Source organism: Notamacropus eugenii, chromosome 1, assembly GCF_028372415.1.
Source record: "Notamacropus eugenii isolate mMacEug1 chromosome 1, mMacEug1.pri_v2, whole genome shotgun sequence".
Taxonomy (NCBI): Eukaryota; Metazoa; Chordata; class Mammalia; order Diprotodontia; family Macropodidae; genus Notamacropus; species Notamacropus eugenii.
The window spans coordinates 258,672,108-258,695,215 of record NC_092872.1 but is presented as its reverse complement, the minus strand read 5'-3'; the positions used below and the strand labels follow the sequence as shown (position 1 = coordinate 258,695,215).

The 23,108-nt window shown below is 43.5% G+C and overlaps 1 protein-coding gene across 1 annotated transcript; it reads left to right on the top strand.

The window, feature by feature from the left end:
• The first annotated feature begins 401 nt into the window (after positions 1 to 401).
• Positions 402 to 21,932, top strand: EIF4EBP2 (eukaryotic translation initiation factor 4E binding protein 2). The gene is made up of 3 exons (XM_072628697.1): positions 402 to 631; positions 18,240 to 18,416; positions 20,336 to 21,932. Exons 1-3 carry the CDS (start codon positions 466 to 468, stop codon positions 20,365 to 20,367), a joined length of 375 nt encoding a protein of 124 aa, XP_072484798.1. The 5' UTR covers positions 402 to 465; the 3' UTR covers positions 20,368 to 21,932.
• The last annotated feature ends 1,176 nt before the right edge of the window (positions 21,933 to 23,108 follow it).

Here is a 23,108-nt window from a genome sequence, read left to right as displayed (position 1 = left end):
CATGCATGATGGGTATGTTTCTCGGCTTCTCAAGGAGAGGGAAGCATTTGGAACTGAAAATAAAAAAAGTTTAAATTTTAAAAAATCAAGCAACCACAGGTCCACTAGGCGGTGCAGGGTTAAGCGCCCCAAGGTGGGGCGCGCGGTTCCGGGTCCCGCCCCGGCTCCTCCCTCGCCCACCCTTACACACGTCACTTCCGTCAGTAACCGCCTCCCTCCCCCCGCTTCCGGTCGTCGTCGCCGCTGCTGCGGAGGGTTGAGGTGGAGGCCGAGGAACGGGCGGCGGCGGCGGCGGCGGCTGAAGGGGCGGAGCCGGCGGGCGGGCGGAGGGAGAGGCAGGGAAGCGGCGAGTGAGCGGAGCGAGCGCGGCATCCCCGCCCCGGCCCGACCCGACCCGGCCGGCCCGAGCCCGCCGCCGCCGCCGCCGCCGCCTCCCCCCCTCCGTCCGCCCGGCCCGGTCCGAGCATGTCCGCGTCGGCCTCGGGCAGCGGCCCCGGGCACGGCCCCCAGCACAGCCAGAGCCAGAGCCGGGCCATCCCCACCCGCACCGTGCCCATCAGCGACGCCGCGCAGCTACCTCACGACTACTGCACCACGCCCGGGGGGACGCTCTTCTCCACCACGCCGGGGGGTGAGCGGGGGCACCTCTGCCCCAGGCCGGGCCGGGGCGGGCCGGGAGGATCCCCAGTGTCCCGCCGCCCTTCTTCCTGGAGAGCCTCTCCTGCCCCTCCCCCTCGGTGCTCTCCAGCTTCTAACCCGTGCAGTACCCAGCAGGCGCCGCATAAGTGCTCGGTGCTCATTGCGTCGCCCCGGAGCGGGTCTACACCGCAGGTTGCTGCGGCTGGGGGCTCGGGGTTGAGTGAGCTCGGGTCCCTAACTTCGTTTCTACGGGCTGCGGAGTCCAGACCCGGTCCTGCGGAGTCTCCCCGACCTTCTGCCTGTCTTTGCCGCCCCGAGCCGCTCTCTCTGCCCATCTGGAACCAAGTGGCTAATTCTTGTCCCCGCAACATCCGCTTTGGGGACTTCTGGGTGGGATTGGGGCCCCCCATTTAACTTGTATCCCGCCTCCCCCCGCAGAGAAAAAAGGTGCCAGCCAAATGAAAGCGAAGCCCCAGCCTGGGGGGCAACAGTCACTTGAAATGCCACCTTTCCCCCTCCACCCTACGGAGAAGATCGTTGGTTTACATTTTTTCTTCCCTGTTTTCCCTCGTTTTGATTTAGAGCTTCCTCCAGGGACGCTCTTGGAGAGAGAGCTGTACTTTTGGGGTCACTTCGTCCCGGGCTGTAGAAGCTGCTTGTTAATCCCAAAGGGGAGTCACTGAGCCTGGCTTCCGGTGGGCTGCAGAGCCTCCGTCCTCCTGGCTGTGCCATTGTTTACATTGCATGGGAGTGCCCTTATTGGTTGAGGCAGGTGGCCAGCGTGAGTCCTGGCATCCATCCTCACTGATGGTGGTTATCTTCGAACCAAGTGTAATCACGGAGTGGGTAACAAAGCGGGTGAGGCTTGAGAATGAGAGGGGATGGCCACAGGTTTGGAGTGGAGTGGAGGCCAGGGCCGCTGGGTGGGTAGCAGAGGGGCTGAATGCCTTCACTAGGGAGGGAAGTGTCTGTGTTTTGCTTTTCGGGGATGCAGCTTGTGAATTTATAAATAATGAAGAGATTGCTGCCAGACTATGTGTGTGTTTGTGTGTGTGTGTGTCCTGAGGTTACTTGAAGTAGAAGGAGAAGATTTGAATCCCTTTTCTAATAGTGCCCCTTCGGCCTTCCTACGTACCCAGGTCCTGGCACTGTTTCTTTGTACTCCAACTGGGTGGGTGAGTCTGGATCCTGGGTCCAGTCTAACATCTCAGATCTGAGTAACAAATACTTGAAGCATTAATGTAGTGCTTTCACATGTATAAAACTCTTTTATACACTTTAAAGCTCTAAGTATTTTTTTTAAAGAGTCTTCTAACTGGGTGCACAATTGCAGGATCTGGGGGTCTGGAGCAGGGGAACTGATTAACTAATAGGATGTAGAGATCTAGTCTCTACAGAGGATCTTGTCTTTGGGGAGAGCCCACTGCCTTCAAGAGCTTAAAATGCCTTAGAAATTCATATGCATGTGTTGAGTACTGGATTTGAGGAAGTGCTTATTTTGAGGTATGCAGGACATAAAGCCAAGTTGTGTACCAGACTTTGTTCCTAACCTAATCAGAACAACACCTGCCTATTGACTGAAATGTCTATTGTCAAAATTTTTGTAAACCGGGAATCATTACAAATTAGAGTTATTTCCCACCAAACTTGATCCGATATCTCTTAAACAATGGATATTGTTTTCTAAAGCTTGATTTTTTTCCTCTTTTTTTGTATTATAATCTTTCTAATATGTTTCTTTAAATATAGAGGTACAGACTTTGTAATTATTACTGTGTGTTACAGTAATCGATTTGGTTAGAAAACAAAATTCCCAGGCTAAATATTGGTCATGATTCCATTTGGGGGATACGGGCTAAAAGGACAAAGTAGGAGGTCATCTTTTAAAGCAGTCAAATTGCTTTGTCTTTGAAGACTTGCTTTTAAAGGTTCATTGTTCCTAAAATTCATTGAAATTTTTTTTTCTAGAAATATTGACCCATTTTTCTCTCCCTTTGTTTAGGTGTGAGTTAAGATAATAAATTTAGGATTGGAAGGGATTTTGGAGATCAATTCCAACCCATTCATATTACAAATGAGTAAATTGTGGCTTACTGGTTGTCTGCCTGAGGTCACACAAATCATAAATTAAATAGCTGGGATTTGAATTTTTCCTGGCAGGTTTTCTGGCTTCAGGGTTCTTTCTACTACATCACATGTACTTCATATTTATGACAACTGGTTTTTTTATTTCAGGGTCAGATATTTCTTAGTGTTTTGACACTAATGTATTTTTGACAGAGAAATTGAGAATTGTACAAAAAGCACTGAACTCACAGCTGGGAAGATTGTAGGTCCAAATCCTGCCCGAGACAACTTACTAGCTTTGTGACCATGAACAAGTCTTAACTTAACCTGTGCCTCAGTTCCCTTATCTGTAAAATGAGGATGTTGTATTTAATAGCCCTCCAAGGTCCATCCATTCCTTCAAGCTCTAGAATCTATAATCCTGTGAAGAATCCTGGGTGTTAATGAAAGTTAATAGTCATTAAACATTTAAGTGCCTACTCTGTTCAAGGTACTGGGCTGGGCTGTGAGGATACAAAGAAAAATTAAAAAAAAATAGACAATTCTCACAATTTAATGGGGGAGACAACATGCAATTGAGTGTGAAGAAACCAGCTACATACAGGATACATTGGAAATAATCGACAGAAGGAAGGCACTAGAATAAGAATGATCAGGAAAGACTTCCTGTAGAAGAAATGGTTTTAACTGGGATTTGAAGGAAGCCAGGAAAGGCAGGAAGCAAAGCTGAGGACTGAGAACATTCTATGTATGGGGTCAACCGTAGTGAAAATGTCTGGAATATGGAGGAGTAGCAAAGAGGTCCTTGTCATTGTATGGAGGAATGTTGGGGGCAGGTGTAAGAAGGTATGAGGAGACATGTGAAGGGTCAGGTTCCCAAAGGCTTTGATGCCAAACAGAATTTTCTGTTTGATCCTGGAGAGGATAGAGAGAGGCTGAAGTTTATTGACTTGGGGAGTGACATGGTTGGGCCTGCACTTCAGGAATGTCACTTTGACAATTGAAGGATGGACTGAGGCAGGCAGCCCAACCAGAAGGCTGTTGCAGTGGGGTCCAGGTGTGAGGGGATAAGGGTCTGCACCAGGGCATTATCAAGAAAAAAGAGAGCATGTGACAGAGATGGAAAATGACCAGACATTGGCCACAGATTGTGTATGGAAAGTGAGGGAATGAGGAGGTTTGGAACATGCCTGGGCTTCAAGCCTGGGTGAATGGAAGATCAGTGATGCCCTCAGCAGTCACATGGAAGTTGGGAAAACAGAAAAGGTTTAGTGGGGAAACTAATGAGTTCTTTTTTGGACAGGCTGACCTTAGCATGTCTTCCAGGATGAGAATCCAGTTCAGGATATCCAAAAGGAGATGTTAAGGCTGCAGATCAGCCAGGAAGGTTAGAGTATTCCTAAGAGTCACTCAGACTGGAGCCTCTTTACTTCAGTTAGCACAGGGAACTAAACACGTAAAAATACTTATTGATATTATTTTCTTCCTTTGGAGTTCTTCAGCTTAGATTAACAGGCTAAAGCGGAGGCTTGGATGCTGCTAGTTCTTCTCTTAATTAAAGAAAATACATAATCACTTTTTTTCTTGTCCAGTATGTTGATGGTAGAAGATAGTTTTAAGGTAGCATGAATATTTTGTATATTTTATAAAAATACTGTTAATCTCTCTGATTGGAGATTTTCTTTGGCCGTCTTTTATTCTTCCTGTTATCTTTCTGTTGCTTCTCGGACACCTCCCTCCCACCATAGTCAATACTCATTGTATGTCTTCTGTGTATACAATATACAGTGTATTACAACCTAGAAAGGGGAAAAATTTATAATATTGAGATTACATTGACTAGAAAAGAATTTAAATCAAATGCCAAAGTTAAGAATTTATAAAAATGACTGATCTGTTGAATTTTTCCGAAAATAACAAGTTAGTGGGAAGGAAAGAGATGAGTCTCCTGTTTCACACTCTAAAAATGTCACGAGGTCTACATATGGCAGAGAACACCAAAATGAGAACTGATTAACTTGATTTGCCAAAAAATCAGGCCAAGCAAGGGTTTTCGCACTCTATTCTGTTAGTAATTTTTTATTTCCTTTGGGGAGCCTTGATATGGCTGTGATCAGAGTGTAACATCCAATTTTGAAAAAGTTTCAGAATTACCACTGAAGGAAATGGGGGAGGAAGGGTTGTCAAACATCTGCTACTCAAAATCTTATTTTTAACATGGGTGTATACTCTTACCCACTCTGAAGAAAGAGTTACAATATTGTCTCTACCCAATTTTGTATTTATGTTTGGTTACTTTTAATTGATATTTTTACATTGCTTTCATTTCTAAATATATCCCTTCTCTGCCCCTCTCTAGCTAATCATTCCCAGATATAAAGGAGAACAGAAGGGAGAGAAAAAAGAAGCAATTTATTTATTTATTTAATTAAACTTTTAACATTTATTTTCACACAATTTTGGGTTACAAATTTTCTCCCCTTTTTTCCCCTCCCCCTCCCCAGACCCAAGCTTTCTAATTGCCCCTGTGACCTATCTGCTCTCTCCTCTATCCTCCCTCCCTGCCCTTGTCTCCGTCTTCTCTTTTGTCCTGTAGGGCCAGATAGCTTTCTTGACCCCTTAACCTGTATTTCTTGTTACCCAGTGGTAAGAACATTACATTTGGTCCTAACACTTTGAGTTCCGACTTCTTTAGCTCCCTCCCTCTCCAGCCCTTCCCCTTGGAAGACAGGAAGTTCAATATAGGCCATATCTGTTTAGTTTTGCAAATGATTTCCATACTAGTTGTGTTGTATAGGACTAACTATATTTCCCTCCGTCCTGTCCTGTCCCCCATTACTTCTATTTTCTTATGGTCCTTTCCCTCCCCATGAGTGTCGTCCTCGTATTGCATTCTCCTCCCCATGCCCTCCCCTCCATCCTCCCCCCCATCCTGCTTGTGCCCCTGTCCCCCACTCTCCTGTATTATGAGATAGGTTTTCCTATCAGAATGAGTGTGCATTATATTCTTTCCTTTAGTGGAATGTGATGAGAGTAGACCTCATGTTTTTCTCTTGCCTCCCCTCTTTATCCCACCACTAATAAGTCTTTTGCTTGCCTCTTTTATGAGAGATCATTTGCCCCATATAACTTCTCCCTTTCTCCTCCCAATATTTCTCTCTCACTGCTTGATTTCGTTTTTGTTTTTTTTTTTTTTTTTTTAGTATATGATCCCTTCCTCTTCAATTCACTCTGTGCACTCTGTCTCTATGTATGTGTACGTGTGTGCATGTGTGTGTGTGTGTACTCCCTCCCAGTGCCCAGATACTGAAATGTTTCAAGAGTTATAAATATTGTCTTTCCATGTAGGAATGTAAACAGTTCAACTTTAGTAAGTCCCTTATGATTTCTCTTTGCTGTTCGCCTTTTCATGGTTCTCTTCATTCTTGTGTTAGAAAGTCAAATTTTCTTTCCAGCTCTGGTCTTTTCATCAGGAAAATTTGAAAGTCTTCTATTTCATTGAAAGACCATTTTTTCTCCTGAAGTATTATACTCAGTTTTGCTGGGTAGGTGATTCTTGGCTTCAGTCCTAGTTCCTTTGACTTCTGGAATATCCTATTCCATTCCCTTCTATCCCTCAATGTAGAAGGTGCCAGGTCTTGTACTATCCTGATTGTATTTCCACAATACTTGAATTGTTTCTTTCTAGCTGCTTGCAATATTTTCTCTTTCACCTGGGAATTCTGGAATTTGGCCACAGTGCTCCTAGGAGTTTCTCTTTTTGGATCTCTTTCATGCGGTGTTCTGCGGATTCCTTGAATATTTATTTTGCCTTCTGGTTCTAGAATCTCAGGGCAGTTTTCCTTGATAATTTCATGGAAGATGATGTCTAGGCTCTTCTTTTGATCATGGTTTTCAGGTAGTCCCAGAATTTTTACATTGTCTCTCCTGATTCTATTTTCCAGGTCAGTTGTTTTTCCAATAAGATATTTCACATTATCTTCCATTTTTCGAACCTGCGCGGTATGTTCTGAGATATCTGTCTTTCTCGAAAAGTCCAAAGCTTCCATCTGTACCATTCCAGATTTGAAAGATCTATTTTCTTCAGTGAGCTTTTGAATCTCCTTTTCCATTTGGTTAATTCTGCTTTTGAAAGCATTCTTCTCCTCATTGGCCCCTTGCACCTCCCTTGCCAGCTGAGTTAGGCTAGTTCTCAAGGTGCCAATTTCTTCAAGATTTTTTTGGTTCTCCTTTAGCAGGGAGCTGATCTGCTTTTCATGCTTCTCCCTCATCCCTCTCATTTCCCTTCCCAGTCTTTCCTCCACCTCTCTAACTTGATTTTCAAAATTCCTCTTGAGCTCTTCCATGGCCCGAGCCCATTGGGTGATCTGGGACGCAGAGTCCTCGATTTCTGTGTCTTTGCCTGATGGCAAGCCTTGTTCCTCCCCATCAGAAAGGAAGGGAGGAAGTGTCTTTTCTCCGGTAAAGTACCCTTCAATAGTTTTATTTCTTTTCCCTTTTCTTGGCATTTTCTCCAACCAGTGGCCTGACCTCTGAATGTTCTCCTCACACCCACCTCGCCTCCTGGTCCTCCCAGCCAGCATTTGGGGACTGAGATTCAAATGCTGCTTCCCGCCTTAGGATTTTTGGCGGGGGCAGGGCTGTTATTCAGTGTTAAATTAGGCTCAGGTGCTGAGGTCAGGGGCAGGGCCGCCTCTCTGGCTCAATTCCCTCAGGGGGTTTATGCACAGACTTTCCACAATGGATCCAGGGTCCCGCTCGCTTGGGGGGCCCGTCCGCAGCCGCCTCTCAGCCCCCACCTCCCGGGGGGGCCCGAGCCTTGGGGGCACCTCACTCCCCTCTCAACCCGCCAAAGAGACTCTCTCACCTACCCCCGTCAGTCACCTGTTGGTGGGGGGGCCTGTGCTGCCGCTGGAGACCCCGTCCCGTAGCCCTCTCGGATCTTTTTCTCACGGTGTCGCTGCCACGGTATGGTTGCTCTCTGCTACCCGCCCTGGCGCCCAGTCCACGGCACGAAGGACCCCCCCGTGAGAGGTTTGCAGGTCTCTCCGGAACAGAAATCTCCCTCGCTCCAATATTCCGTGGTCTCTGGGTGCAGAATTCGCCCTGGGTTAGTCCCCTCTGCCGTTCTGTGGTTTGTGGGTTCGTAGCTATGTGTATGTGCGTCTTTCTACTTCGCCATCTTGGCTCCGCCCTCCAAAAAGAAGAAATTTAGCAAAACCAACCAGCGTAGTGTTTATTCCAAGCTGCAAAGAAAAGAGAGCTGTGTTTTTCATCTCTGCTGCAGGACCAGGCTTGATCATTAGATTGCAACATCCCATTTTCCATGTTTGATTGTCCTGGTAGTGCTTCCCTCTGCATCAGTTCATGACAGTCTTCCCATTCTTCTCAGACTTCTTCATATTTGTTGTTTATGGAGCAGTAGTATTCCCTTGCATTCATGTACCACATGTCCCTACCAGTGGACATTGACTTTGTTTCCAGCTTTTTGTTAGGTTGTTTCCTTTCCTGAGAAGGATCAGGATGGACTCTCTATTTTTAAATAGAAACTGGGGCTGTAAAAAACATGCTTCTCCTCTTAAGAAATCTCAAATATGATCTAGACAAGTCCTTCCTTCATTTTACAGAGGAAGAAACTGAGACCCAAAGGAGGCTATGCCTTTCTTACCCAAGATCACCCGGGGTAAGTAGCAGGGTTGGAATTTTAACCCAGGTCCTTTGACTTTAAATAACAGCTCCCTTCCATTTAAAATACATTGGCATTTTGCTTGTTCCTTTTTGCTCTGGAGGTGGTGTCTTTAGAGTGCCCCAAAGCCCTCTTTTTTGAAAGGTGTTTTAGGGACTGACTAAAATTATGTGGACTTCTTTTGGGGGTTTGGTTTTTTTCTTTTTGCATTCTCTTTTCTACATGCCATAACAACTGATCTTTCTATATACAGTGCTTCACTGGTTATCCAGTGTTCTCCATTCTTAGTGCTCTGATTCATGTATTTGTAGGACCCTTTTACAGATTTGGAAGCTAAACCTCAGAGAGTTTTAAGTGATTGTTACACAGTTAATAAACAACAGTGCTGGCACTCCAACCAGCTTTCTGACGTCACATCGGAGGCTATTTTTTCAGTACTACCATATTCTCCCCTCCACTTACAGTACTACTATATTCCTGTGTGTTTTTCCTCAGGCCCAACAATATTTAAAAGCCCTTCCATTACTATTTGTCCTACCTAGGGTAGGCAGCGATTTTGTGTGGGTTTAATAGGAAGGAGAGGGAATTGCATAAGAAGCAGGAGAAAGGCATCACAATTCAGTTTTGCAAATATTTGTTACATGTTGGGATTGGAAGCTCAATTCCGTGTGGCCAGTCTCGGGCGGGTAAAGGTGGGAGCTTCTAAATCTTAGAGCTCTCACGAGACCCCCCCAGGCAACGGCAGGGAATCGAGGTGAACCGAGCTATCTCGAGTAATTCCGCCTCTTCCCGTGAGAAACATGATGGGAGAGAGATCTTCCCGCCCTCGAGATTGTCCCGGATCTGGGCACACCTAGTTACCTAACAGCACGGTATTCAGATGCAAACTATGCGGCTGAAGGTTAAGTAGGATTGAGGAGCCTAGTAAGCTCACACGTGGTCCTTCGCCCAAGAGAGCTTTTCCGGCTTTCCTGAACCTACTTAAGCCCTTTGCCCGTAGTTTACATATCAATATCGAGCCTGTTAGGAGACAACAGGTGTGCCCAATCCAGGACAACCTCGAGGGCAGGGAGACTCCACCCATCACGTATCTCCCGGGGAGAGGCGGAAATACCCGAGCTAGCCGAGCTAGCTCAGTCTGACCTTCTCGAATCCCCGCTGTTCATGGAGGGCCTCGTAAGACTCTAAGATTTAGAAGTCCCACTTTTACCTGCCCGAGACCGTCCACACGGATTTGAACTTCCAATCCTCACAGTTACACATATGCTTTGTGTGTACAGGGAACTCAGCATAGCTCTGGGACGAAGAGAGAGAAAGGTTAAAACTGCAAGCTTCTATAGGATCTCTGTTTTGAATTGAGTTCCTTTCCTGCGAGAGAGTTGGGTTTTATGGGTAAAGAAGGAAAAATAGGACTATTCCTTGCTAATCCATGAAGTTTCCATGTGACCTTGGGCAAAGTCACTTAGACTGAGTTTATATTATGCCAACCACAGTTCCGGAGTCAATAAACAACTTGTCTCCCTGCTCTCCTGTCTTTGTTGACAGAGGGAGTTCATTTCTGTATATAAGAGATGCCTGAAGAATAAAACCACAACAGAAAGGAATTTGCTAACTGCTCACCTCCACTTGCTTTGGATTAATTGTCAGGTTGTTTCCTTAGGTCAGACATACGTTAACCTCCTGTTGGCCTGCTGGCTGTGAGGCCATATGTGAACTTTTTGAGCTCTTGGGTTGGGATGTAGAGGGCACAGTTCCTCATAAATACTGTTCCATTTCCCACCTATGCACCTTTGCACAAGCTCTCTCCCTACCCCTGGAAGGCAATCACTCTCAATCTCTGCTTCATGGAATCCTTACCTTTCTGCAAGGCTCAGCTACTGTTCTTTGTATTTGGAGTGCTGCCTGGCCCAGAGTAGGCAGTTAATAAGTGGTTGTTGTTTTGAGTAAATTTTCGAGATTTTTTTTGTTTTTCAGTGGCACCAGAATTTCTCCCAGTGTCCCTACCGCCTTTTAACTGCCCTGAGAATCATCCCATATAGCAATATTTTAATGGGTTTTTTTTTTTTTGTCTTTGATTTCTTACATCATCATAGTTAACCTAGGTATTCTTTACCTACCTTCCATCTCCAAGAGAACCACTCAATATAACAAATAGGATTGTTTTTAGAAAGGAAAAAAAGTCAGCATAATTGATCAATACATAGAAAAAGTCTGAAAACATGTATGATGTGTAACACTTGTGGCCTTCCCACTTTCAAGAAGTGGTAGGTGGGATGGGGTGACTTCTCATGTCTCTTCATTCTAGTCCTGATGGATCTTTATAATTTTCTTTCATTCACTTTGGACTTTTTTTGCTATGGTGGTGTTCTTTCCATTTCCATTGTCGTGGTCACTTTGTGCGTTGTTTTCTTGGCTCTGCTGACTTCACTTTGCATCAGTTCATTGAGATCTTTATGTGCTTCTCTGTATTCATCACATACAGCATTTCTTAGAGTGCAGTGATATTTCATTACACTCATTACCACAGTTTGTTAACTTGTCTAACTGATAGTCTGCTTTGTTTTCAGTTATTTATTATCACAAAAAATGCTGCTATAAATATTTTGTTGTTTATGGGTATTTTCTTTTTATCATTGCAAAATGTTTTTTTAAGAAAAGGGAAAGAGATTAAAAAAATCAACCAAACTGATCAGTGCATCATTACATTGGCAGCTTGGTGGTACAGTGGATACAGCGCTGAAGCTGGAGTCGGGAAAATCTGAGTTCAAATTTGGCTTCAGACACTAACAAACTATATGACTGGGCAAATCTTAGAACTTTGTTTGCCTTGGTTTCCTTAGCTGGGAATAATATTAACAGCTGCCAGGGTTCTTGTGAGGATCAAATGAGATAATGTAAAGTGCTCGATACTGTTCCTTGTATGTAGTAGGTGCTTAATAAATTATTCTTTCCTCCACCCTTCTCCCTTCCTGTCATTTGACGGTCTAAGATTATATGCAGGGCACCATACTCCTGGACCTCCCTCCTCTGCAAAGGAGGATGGTAGGGCTATCTTCTCATATCTCTTCTTTGGGGTTTCATTCTTTTTTAATTTTTCAATATTTACTTTGGATTGTTTTGTGGTTCTTTGCATTTACATTGTTGTGGTTAAGTGTATGTTGTCTTCTTGGCCATACTTCATTCTGCATTAGATCATGTAACTCTTTTCATGCTTCTCTGTATCTGCCATAACAGCAAAATAATATTCCATTACATCCACGAACTATCATTTGTTTAGCCATTCCCCCAACGTGCAAGCATCTACTTTGTGTACAATTCTTTGTTATCATAAAAGGTGTTGCCATAAATATTTTGATATACATGAAGACTTTCTTCTTATCAGTGACCTCCTTAGGGTATAAGCTTAGTAGGGAAATCTCTGGGTCCGAAGGTATGGACAGTTTAGTCACTTTATTTGCAAAATTCCAAATTGACTTCCAGAATGGTTGTACTGATTGACAGCTTCACTACTAGTGCACCAGTGTGGTGATCTTCCCATCACCCATGCAACATTGACTATTTCCATCATTTGCCAATTTACTGGGTTGTTTTGATTTGCATTTGTCTTATTATTAGCAATTTGGAGCCTTCTTTCAAGTGGTTAAGAATGTGCAGTACTTTTGAGAACTGTTTTGTTCATATCCTTTAAGTCCAATAAATGTTTGTAATTGATGTTTAAGGAAGTGCACCATAATGGAGGAAACTCTCCAATAGGACAGAAGTATATACTTTATGTAGGATCACAGAATCCTAGATTGAAAACTGGAAAGGTGCTTAGAGGTCAACTAGTCTTTATAGAGGAGGAAATGGGGTTGTAGTGACTTGTCCACGGTCACACAGGTATTTACGCAATGAGCAGGGAGTCATTGTCAGATGCTCCTTATCTGATTTTTTTCCCCACATCACTACCTTCTCTAAGTTTCCCATAACAGTGATTTTAATAAACTTGTGTACATATTTTATGTCATTTGTCTTACCTGACAAACTATAAGTTCGTTAGGTGCAGGGATCATTTCATTTTTGTCTTTGTAGTCTCAGGGACTAAGAGCCTAGTGCCTGGCACACAGCGGATCCTAAATAAATATTGTTTGGTTCTTTTTATTAAGGACTTAGATGTACTGTGTTAGGGACCATTCATAAACTCAAGGAGTCTATAATACAAGAAATATGATGTATTCAGATAAGTATAGTACAGATTAGAACATGATAACCATAGTACAGGTGTGGAGTATTAAATGCTATGAGATCATATGCAAGAAAAATCTCTTGGAGCCTGGGAGGTGAGGAAAAGTTTGGGGAGGAGGCAGCATTTGAGGTTAACCTCTAAGAGGGAATGGGATGGATGTGTGAAGAGCATTTGAAGCACCACGAGGAGCCATGAAGCCTGGGATGGCAAGCACAGTCATCTCCTGCCCAACAATGACCATTGGTTTTATGCAAACAGTATTATGGGAGCAATGTTAGAGGGGGCTATTGGTTCATAGGTACAATAATTTGAGTGGGTGAAAGTTGAACAGAAGTATAGTTGAGATTCAGGAATTTCTAGTACATTTCAGTGTAAGATACTAACAGTTTTCTTGTGGAATAAATTGTCAGGGTGACAAAGAACCATTAATAAACTACTCTTCAGGGCCAGACTTGCATACAGTTCTCAATTCACCTAATTCTCTTGGCTTCTAGTTCACATATCCCTAATCTTTTACAGAAGAATAGCAGGAGAGGTTTTGTGAAATTGGGAGGGAAAGGACATTCTGGCTCTGTTGCTTACAACTCTTAGGAGGTTGGGCCAGTCACTCTTAAGCTCTCTGGGCCTCAGTGAAATGAGAGGGTTGAACTAGATGGACTACCTTGAAGGTCCCTTTCAGTGCTAAAACTTTGAACCTCAGCATATCCCAAGCTGAGTTTATGATCTTTGCCATGTTCTCTCGATTCTACACCATTTCTCGCATTTCTTCTCTCCTTACTGTTGTCATCTTGGAGGAGAATCAGGTTGCCATCCACTTAGACCAGTGCATTGACCTTCTTCTACTTTTTCCTCATAATTCTTTCTTGCCAGAATAGTTTTCCACATGGAATCTAGTTATAACCTTTTTTGATTCAGGATTCTTCAGAGCTTTGCTGTCAAGAGTCAAGGTCAAATTCCTTTGCTGTTTGCAAAGCCCTCCTTGTTCTGCTGCCACCTCATCTTTCTGGCAATTTCTTTCTGTGTGCTTTAGGCTCCTGCTAAACTGAATAACTTAATATTCCCAGACAGTTCCTTGTGCTTTCCTACCTACATGCCTTTGCTCACACTATTTGCTCTGCCTATAATAACCTCCTTTTTACTTGTTCAATTCTTACCCATCCTTTAAACCCCAGATCAAGTGCTGTGTCTTCTATCATGTGCCTTCCCTCATCCCCTTCCCAGGGAGGTGTGTTCCATTTTGACATATCACACCATATATTGTCTTGGCTTATGTAAACTTGCTATCTTCCCTCAGCGTTTCATAGTAGGTTCTTAATTCTTGTTGGGTAAACCAGTAAGGGCTAGTTGTGCCTTGTCACCTGTTTGTCATGTTGGTTAGTTCCCCCATGTCAGTGGGCAATATTACATAACACCTGTATCTTACAATTGATATCTCTTGATTTCAAATTTGGGCTCAACTTCTTTGGTTCCTTGTCACTGACTGCTACAATAACAGCAATTAGAAGAAATCCAGTTTAGCTTTCTCGCTGTTTCTGTTATCACCATTTCTGTAGACTGTGGTAAGAGTTATTCCTTCTCTCTTGTACTGAACTACCTGTTAAATGAGCAGATGCTTAATGTTAAGCTTTAAATTTTAATTATAAAAAGTTATGGAAGGAGGAAAACTGTTTAGGAATATTTCCCAAGTTAGATAATATGAAGGATAACTACAAGGAAGGAAAAAACTTGTAGCTGAGACACCCAGAAATTCACAGGAGACAAAGTCAAAGAATAATCAAGAGTAAAACCGCTGACCTGAAATATGCCCACAGTTTGGGCAACAAATGAGGGACTAGAAGTCCTAATGTGAAGAGGAAATTGGAACTCCTAGGAATCTCTGAAACTTGGTGGCATGAAACCATCACTGGATCATGGCTTTCAATGGATATACCTTATTCCAAAGCATTCATTGATGGTGGGGTAGCATGGAAGAGAGGCAGGTGGGTGGCGCAGTGGCCCCAGTGCTGAGCTTTACCTCCTCTCTCAGGTACTCACTAGCTGGGTGTGCCTGGCCGAGTCACTCCACCTGTGGCTGCCTCAGTTTCTTCATCTATAAAGTGGAATCACAGTAGCATCTTCACTTCATTGTTGTGAAGATCAAAGAAGAGCACATATGAGCACGTTCAGTTCAGTGCACACTGAGTGCCTGCTGTGTACTGGGCACCATGCTAAGCACTAGGGATGATAGAGGCAACATGCAAACAAGTATGTGCAGAGCAGCTGTGTACACGACAAATAGGTAATAATTAAAAGGAGGGTTTAGAGAAGGTTCCTGTGGAAGGTGGGCTTTTAGTTGGGACTTGAAGGAAACCAGAGAGGTCAGGAGTTGGAGTGGAAGAGGGAGATTGTTCTAGGCATGGAATACAGCTAAAGAAAATGGAGCATCTTGTTCATGGAACAGCCAGGAGGCCAATGTTCCTAGATGGAAGGACTGGAAAGTTAGAGGGAGGAGGTTAGAGTTGTCTCATGGGTCCCCTTCTCTTTTCCCTTTATGCTACTACTTCCCTTGGTAATCTCATCAGCTCCCATGGATTTAATTACTCTCTTTATGCTGATGATTCTTAAAATGATTCATCTTGCCCTAAACTCTCCACTTGACCTCCAGTCTCACATCTTCAGCTGCCTCAACTGGATGTCCCATAGACATCTTAAAACTCACTGTTGAAAACGGAACTCATTATCTCTTCCTTTAAACAGTCTACCCCCTGTCTTCCCTATGTACTAGTACGTACAGGGCAACACCATTCTCGCAGTCCCTCAGGCTCACAACCTAGGAGTCATTCTGTACTCTTCACTATCTCTCACTCCTTCTCCCTTCCCATATCCAAGCTGTTGCCAAGGCCTATCATTTTTACCTTCCCAACATGTCTTAAATATGTCCCCTTCTGTCCTCTGACATTGCTACCACTTTAGGGAAGGCCCTTATCACTGCCCACATGGACTATTGCAGTAGCCTGCTGTTGAGCCTGCTTGCCTCAAATCTTTCCCCACTCCAATACACCCTCCATTCAGTTACCAAAGTGATTTTTATCCTGCCTTAATGAAAATTTCATCCTTGTGGAGGAACCAAGCAAAGCCAATTCTATTCTGTATCTCATTCTCACTAGAAGGAACTGATTTCTGAGGTGATATTGAGGGGAACATGGGAGAGAAATGACCGTGACCATTTTTTTCATGGAATTTGTGATAGAGAAGAAATAGGGGCACAGTCTGACACGTAACTTAGCTTTAGGGAAAGCAGGTTTCAAGGGGTTTAGAGAAAAGGTGGATCCCCATTCAGTATGGTGTTTCAGGAGAAGCCAACTCAGGAGGGATGGAAGATGCTCAGGAATGAAATTCTAAAGGCATGAAGGGAAACGATTCTAGTGAGGAGGTAAACTGATGTAGGTGAACAACTGAGCAGTTAACTTAGATTTTTAAAAGAAATATTCAGGTAACAGAAGATGGATAAGAGTGTGGCATGGCCCTGTGAAACACTGTTGTGCAGCTTGAACTGAGGCTGGTGAGGACAGCCAGAGCCAGATGGCCAAAGGGTTTCTAAACTATCTGGAAAAAAAGATGCCCAGAAGGGCAACAGGACTGTTGCTTGAACTGACCTTTACCCTAAAGATGAGAAGACAAAAATGACTGACAGGGACATGTCAAGTAAGGAACATGACAGGGTAAGGAGAGAGTAAGAGATCAATCCACCCACCTGTCCTTGATGGATTCAAATCACCTGGCCCAGAAGAGTACATTGTAGAAATGTTCTCATTTGAAAACTTTAAAGATTCTTGATAAACACTACTGTAAACTTACAGAGTATCTTTGGGTCTAGAAATTCCATGTTTATCTTTTCAGCCTTATAACATCCTTCTCTTCCAGCTTCATCCTTCTACTCTGTTCTCTGTGGATGAGAGTAATGCGCCTCACTCTAGGTAGGAGCTAGGCTTTGGGGCTTCGTTTGTGTTGTAAGTAGTTCATACTACTTTCAAGAACTTTGTTGTTGATAGGGTCTAGAAAAGGTCATTACCTTACCAATGACTTAACTTCTTTGGCTCTATCTTCTGTTATCTCTCCCCCCTCCTCCATATTATCTAAACATCCTGCCAATTGTGTACAGTAGATGCATACAATTTTTTAAAAATCTAAACAGAAACTAATTCACTAGTATTTATTTAAAAACAAAATTATAGCATCGGTATGATTTGTGTTGGATCGTTTCACTTCCAGATTACTTGAGTTAGTATAGCAGCTGGGTGGCACAGTTGCTAGTGTTGCGCTTGTCAGGAAGACCTGAGTTCAGTAGTGCTTACTGGCCCTGTGGCTGTGGACAAGTCACTTAACATGTCCCAGCCTTAGTTTCTTCATCTTTAAATAAGTGGGTTTGACTTGAATGCCCTTTAGGCTCCTTTATAGCTCCAAATCTGTGATCCTGTGATCATTGGTGTAGTTTGGATTTTGGTTTCTGTTTTTAGTTCTTGCCTTTCAGAGTCTACAGTTTCCATTTCCTCCCTAATAAATGCCTTACTATTGGCTACCTAACTTCCTGTGTACTTTACAGCTGTGCTGTCTCTCCTTCGAACACATCATCTGAAGGAATCTGGGTGAACTAAACTTTGCTTGCACTCTTGATAGATTTTATCTTTATTGTATTTGAGTATTATAAAGTTCTTTACAACCCTTTTAAGTTATCTGTTTTGTTTTTAATAGTATTTGATTTTTCTATCAGGTTATCCTAATCTTAGGTTGTATACTTAACCTTTCAAGTTCATAATGGCTCAGCTACTTCCTTTGAGAATAAACTCTTGGAGTAGCTTATATTCCATGTCTCTGATTTGAACATCTTGGTTTCATGTTCCCTCTTTCGCATTAGTCCATTTTCTTATTTCCACTTCTGATGGGGTGAGGCAGTTCAGAGGGTGGAGCTAATGCTTTTTTTGGACGATTAAATAGTAGTTATTTCCAGTGCAGAAATCAGGGTTTCAGTATGTATAATGTTATGTCACATGAAGCCATAATGAATGATGTCTGTGTTGCTTACTAAGTGGGAGAAGTAGCATATGTAGTTGGAATCTGGCATTTGACCAATCCTGAAGAGCTTAGAATTCAGTCCCTAAGCTGTAGCTTTCCTTTATAAGCCTAGTACCCAGGAGAAATGGAGCCAAGGGGGCCAGATAGACAGTGACATCTTTTCAAGAATTTCTTGTGAATCCCTTTTTGTATTAACATTAGGGACGTATCCTATGGGTGCAGAATTTCCTTTGCCTTCCATCAAGTTTTCTTTTAAATGTGCTTCCTTGTCACCTTTGTGGACAATTGTACTTCATTACCATTGGGGATTTTTTTTTCCTTTTTTTGTAGGAAAGAGAGAAGTCAGTTCTTTTTGCAAGCAGTACAAGGAAGAAATGCTTATCTTCAGGTTTCTCTGGTAGCTGCCATTCACTTGAGGCTAGATACCTAAGGTCTTAGTCTTTGATCTGAAAGCTTTTAAGAGTAAAGGCTCAATTATATTTGTTCATTTTGTCTGGTATAGCAAGATGCTGATAAACTCACAATTTGCTTTAATTTACCCATTCCTTCCCCCTCTCCCCTGTTTTTTAGGAACACGAATCATCTATGACCGAAAATTCCTGTTGGATCGTCGAAATTCTCCCATGGCTCAAACCCCACCTTGCCAGCTCCCCAATATTCCAGGAGTCACCAGTCCTGGCACCTTGATTGAAGACTCCAAAGTGGAAGTGAACAATTTGAACAATCATGACAGGAAGCCTACTGTAGGTAAGAGAAAATGTGGGGGGACAGTTGGAAGACTAGTGGGTAAGAGTGTGTAACAGTAAGCACCCCAACATACACAGGGGGCCTACTACAACAGGTTCTTAGATCTGCATTCATAAAAGGCAAGCTACTTTCAAGGGGTTAACAATCACTGTAATCAAGCACATGTGTCATTCCTTTAACCAAGTACATATATCATTCAGTTAGTTCAGGGAGTCAACACCCTGAATTTCAAAGAAAATACAGAGAAATCAAAAGATCAACAGACGTGGCTTCCTCTGTCTGAATTCAACAGATAGTTGGACTCCCAACTGTCTGACTGTCTTTACCAGAGAGGGAAGCATGACATCTGGGTTCTCAAAGAGGGGTTGGGGAGGCTTTTTTAGAGTCAGAGGGCATCACAACCCTTTGACCCAGGGCCTCAGTAGAAGAAAACAAAAGGTACTTGGGACCCTCCTACAATTCCCCGATCCAAATACATACACTGTTTTTAGTTAAAGAAACTCTTGTTTCTGTACTTCTTGTAAAAACTCTTGATTGATAAAGGTAAGATTCAATCTGAGGCACTTGATTATACTAAAACAAAAACAACAAAATATCCTATTTTGATTGTTGTCACTGAGTGTAGCTAACATTCTTTAAGTATTCTTTAAATAAAGATTTGGCTATATCCCAGAGTTTTGGAAATGATCTTGAGGGTTTTTTCCCTCTTAAAATTCTTAGCCTATAGTCAGACCCAGTAGTGGAAAGAAAAGGGGCCACCTGGGGAGAAGGGAATGGTCAGCTGCAAAGGCATTGTCTTGAAACAGATTCAGAAGGTTTGTGTGCCTCAGACCTTATTGTACCCTGCCCCTTCATTTCCTCGGGGGAGGGGAACCTTTCCTTTTTAAGAAACATAGCCCCGTTTTTTACACTGATGTCATCCTCTGCTTGTGATGTAGAGATACCCAGAGCTTTTGAAAGCCTGTGTGTGGCATATACCAGGGATCTCTGGCAGGTGCCACACACTGGAAAGGCTGTATGGGCAGGCCCCAGGGCAGACTTTGAGTCTGTCTGAGGACTAGATGATTTCAGTTTGGAGAGGGTCATCACCACATTGGCTGCATGGTGAGGAGTTTTCCAGCCAAGAGACAGAGAAGTTGTGTCCTCATTAGGGGAGAGAGGAGCTACACTGATGAAGTAACAGTGTCAAAGAGCTGACTCTCTTAAGTCATAGGGAAGAGAATGTGGTCTTAGGTTTTTTCTTTTTCCAGATAGGCTGGTTTTAAATTCATTCTTTTTCTAGTTTAAAAACAAATAAACTCTGTCCCTGGGGGGGAGGGGGTTCTTAAAGTTGGCAACCCCTGAACTTGAGCCAGCATTCTGTCTCTAGGTTCTAAATCAGTTGTTGACAGACAGAATTAGAATCCTCAGCAGAGCCAGTGGAGCTTATTGGCATGATAGATGTCTCAGCACTCCCCGGGAGCCTGCCTTTTTTCCCAGCCTGTGAACAGAGGGTCACTGAGAAAGTTCTAGACTTGTATTCCTCACTGTGGGAGAAGTTGACTGCCAGTCTGTTTGAGATAAGATGCTACCTCACCCATCCTATAGAGTGACTGCTTAATGAGAACTTCACCCAAAGCAAAGCAGAGTGGTTTGGGGGTGGGGGAGAAGATTGATGGCAAAATATTTGTAGAGTCCAAGTTGGCTGGTTTTAGAGCAAGACACTGAGGCAGGAAGGGCTGGTGAAAGCTGAAGACAGCATGCCTTCTGTTTCCTCTTCTTTTTGTTCAGCCCTTATAGTGTCTGTTTGTCAGTTCTGAACAAAGATCTGATGCTTGATTTGAAGTAGGTGTTTAGCTGCCCTTGAAGGGACAGAGAAACATCTGATTCCTGTGTGTACCTAGTATAGAGTGTTTCATTTTCGGTTTGTTCTGAACCAGGGGATGATGCTCAGTTTGAGATGGACATCTGATGAGTCTCCAGATGACAGGAGAAGCAGCAGCTCCGATACCTGTGTGTACCTGATTTGACCAATAGGACTGAGAACTGAAAAGACAGAAGAGGCAGTAGCAGCGTCCTCCATTGCAGCCTCCACCTCGTCCTCCAGGTGCCAAAGGATCAGAAGACTAGCTCCCCTTCATTGATTTCTCTCCTCTGCCCCAGTCTGACTGAATCAAGGCGCCTCTAATCTTCCTGCAGAGGCAAAAACCTGAATGGGAAAGGAGCTGAGCCTTCGCTCTCTTGGTCATCTTTCCATCAAGGTGGAAAGCTCACTTCCATCCCAAGCTAAATGTCAGTTAACCAGCTATTGCAGAGCTGAGGAGGGAGATAGATGTAGGTCTGTTGGATTCAGCATTATCCATTCTCCTTCTGTCCCTCATGTGTTTCAGTACTGAATAGTCAGAAGGCAGGCTGCTTTCATTTTGACTTTCAGAGCTGTCAAGGGTAGGAGGGGAAATGAGTTGCTAGTTACCTTGACCTTGGATGCCCCTCCAGGGAAGAGCTCTCTCTCTCTCTCTCTCTCTCTCTCTCTCTCTCTCTCTCTCTCTCTCTCTCTCTCTCTCAAATGCTTCTGTGAAACCTGGGTTCTGACTCCATGTCCCCTAATGCTCCATTACCCAACCCCCAACCCTTCCCTATATTCTCTGTGCAGGACACCCCCCCAGCCTACCATCCTTTCCCCTTACCTACCTGTTTGAACAAAACTTTTTTTAACTTTGTATTTAGAGGGAGCCATTAGTACACAGCTACTGTGTCTCTTCTTATATTCCTTTCCCCTGAAATTCCTGTTTGCAGAAACTAATTTCCCTTGTTCCTCTCAAATGTCTCAATGACTCCATCAGCACCAAGGTAAAGGGGCAACGTTGGCATCTATTTTGCGGATGGATTACATTATTGTTCTTTGATTCTAGATTTAAACTTGAAAAATGACCTCTTCCCAGTGGGCTTGAAATGCATTTGGAGACCTAGTCCTAATAGTCAACTTCTCTCTCAGGTTGGCAAATGAGCTTTTCATTCTCTCTGTTGCCCTGGCTTCACAGTCTTGTAGTCTACAAGTTTGACACAATAGAGTTTGAGACTGATCTTAGAATTTCCCCTGACTTCCTCCTGGAGTGCTGCTGCCCTCTGTGGCTGACAGATATAGAATTGGAAATAAACATGGGCTTAGTTTCCCCCTTGCTGTCTTTCCCTCCCTCTCCCTCCCCCAGCCTTCCCTTTGTACTCTGTTGTTTCCCTGTATTTTCTCGTTTCTCTGCCGGTCTTTTACAGCCTAACGTCAAAGGTACCTTGCTTGATCTGAGTTAGTATCTGAGAACATCTGACACTCCTAGTAGCTTAGGAGGAACCTTTATTTTTAAGATGACTACAGACCTATTTTCTAGAAATGTTTTCAGTCAAATTCTGAACAGCAACTTTTTTATTAAACATCTTCCAGTATCAGGAAGGTGAGAGGTCTCTGGGGAACAGGCTCACTGTTCTTCTGCCATCATCTCCTGTTTTCACCCAGTACTTTTGATATATAATTTTATTCCTTTCCCCATGCCTGTGTGTGTTTGTGTTTAGGGTTTGTAGTGGGTGATTCTGTGTAACCAGACCATTCTGCCTTGCACTTTGCCAGAGGCTAAAGCCTTCTTCCCCTTTACCTTTTCCTTCTCTTCCTTGGCTCTAAACAAACAGTTGGTTCCCTTTTGGATGCCAGGCTCCTCTGATGACTGTCTATTGCTGTCCCTGCTCATTCTTCGTTGGGACTCTTGACTTGTGTGATTGAGTTTCTGGTGGTTTTTTAGAATCCTGGGCTCTGCTGCTGAGAGCAGAGTTCCCTGGATGAAAGTCACAGCCCTGTGCAACTTTTTGAAAAGCTGTTTGTTTTTGTTCTGAGCTATGAAAAGACCCTGATGGTGAATATGTTTTCACATTAGGCAGAATTTCTTAGGAACTTGATTCTGTTTTCTACTACAAAATATGAATAGTTAAAAGAACAGAAACCTTTAGAAATTGTTGATGTTTCTCAGGAATAAGCTGCATCTGCAGTGTTTAGGGAATGTTTGTGTCTAAAAATTTGAGGATGACAAAAGTGGCCATACCAAAAAAAATTATATCTGTACCTTGGTTTTAATTAAACTCCTCCAAAGTGTGGCTTTCCATGTTCTTAAAAAAACTTCAAGTCGCATACATAATAGGCCCTAATGGGATCTCTGGTCTGAGAGAGCTTAGTCCATTTCAGAAACTGGCATTGAGTGGACTGTAACCTGGCAGCCAATCTGGTGATGAGTTTGAGCTTCATTGTTAATGTAGGAAAACGTGATAACTTCATTGAACAAAAAATATTGATTAGAAACTCAGTTTTGAAGTAAGTAGCCATTTTTAGGAATGTGCTTCCTCTTGAGGGGAAGGCTGTAGCCAAATCCCCTTCCCCCTTTTAAACCCTTCCATCCTCACCTCACCCTCACTGAAGGTCTCCCCAAAACCACGTGAGGTGTTAGAAGTGCTCTTCTGATGCTGACCCCAAGAGGCTTTCTGATCTCCTTGTCATTAACTGTTTTTAATTAAACAAGGCCAAGAGAGAGAGAGTGGGGGGGGGTGGGGGGGGGTTTAGGGTTAGGATGCTCTGGGCTGATGTATATATGTCCTCTTCCTGGGTGTTCCTTGGGTGCGTGTCCTTAAGGCGGTGTTTAAGAAACAAGTAGGGAGAGGGCCCTTTTGGTCTAAGTG

Bases quoted from the DNA above. Each gene is read 5' to 3' on its own strand.
- EIF4EBP2 (XM_072628697.1), top strand. From the start codon at position 466: ATGTCCGCGTCGGCCTCGGGCAGCGGCCCCGGGCACGGCCCCCAGCAC. The intron at 632-18,239 runs GTGAGCGGGGGC...CCTGTTTTTTAG, and splicing joins CTTCTCCACCACGCCGGGGG to GAACACGAATCATCTATGAC. The intron at 18,417-20,335 runs GTAAGAGAAAAT...GTTCTGAACCAG, and splicing joins TGACAGGAAGCCTACTGTAG to GGGATGATGCTCAGTTTGAG.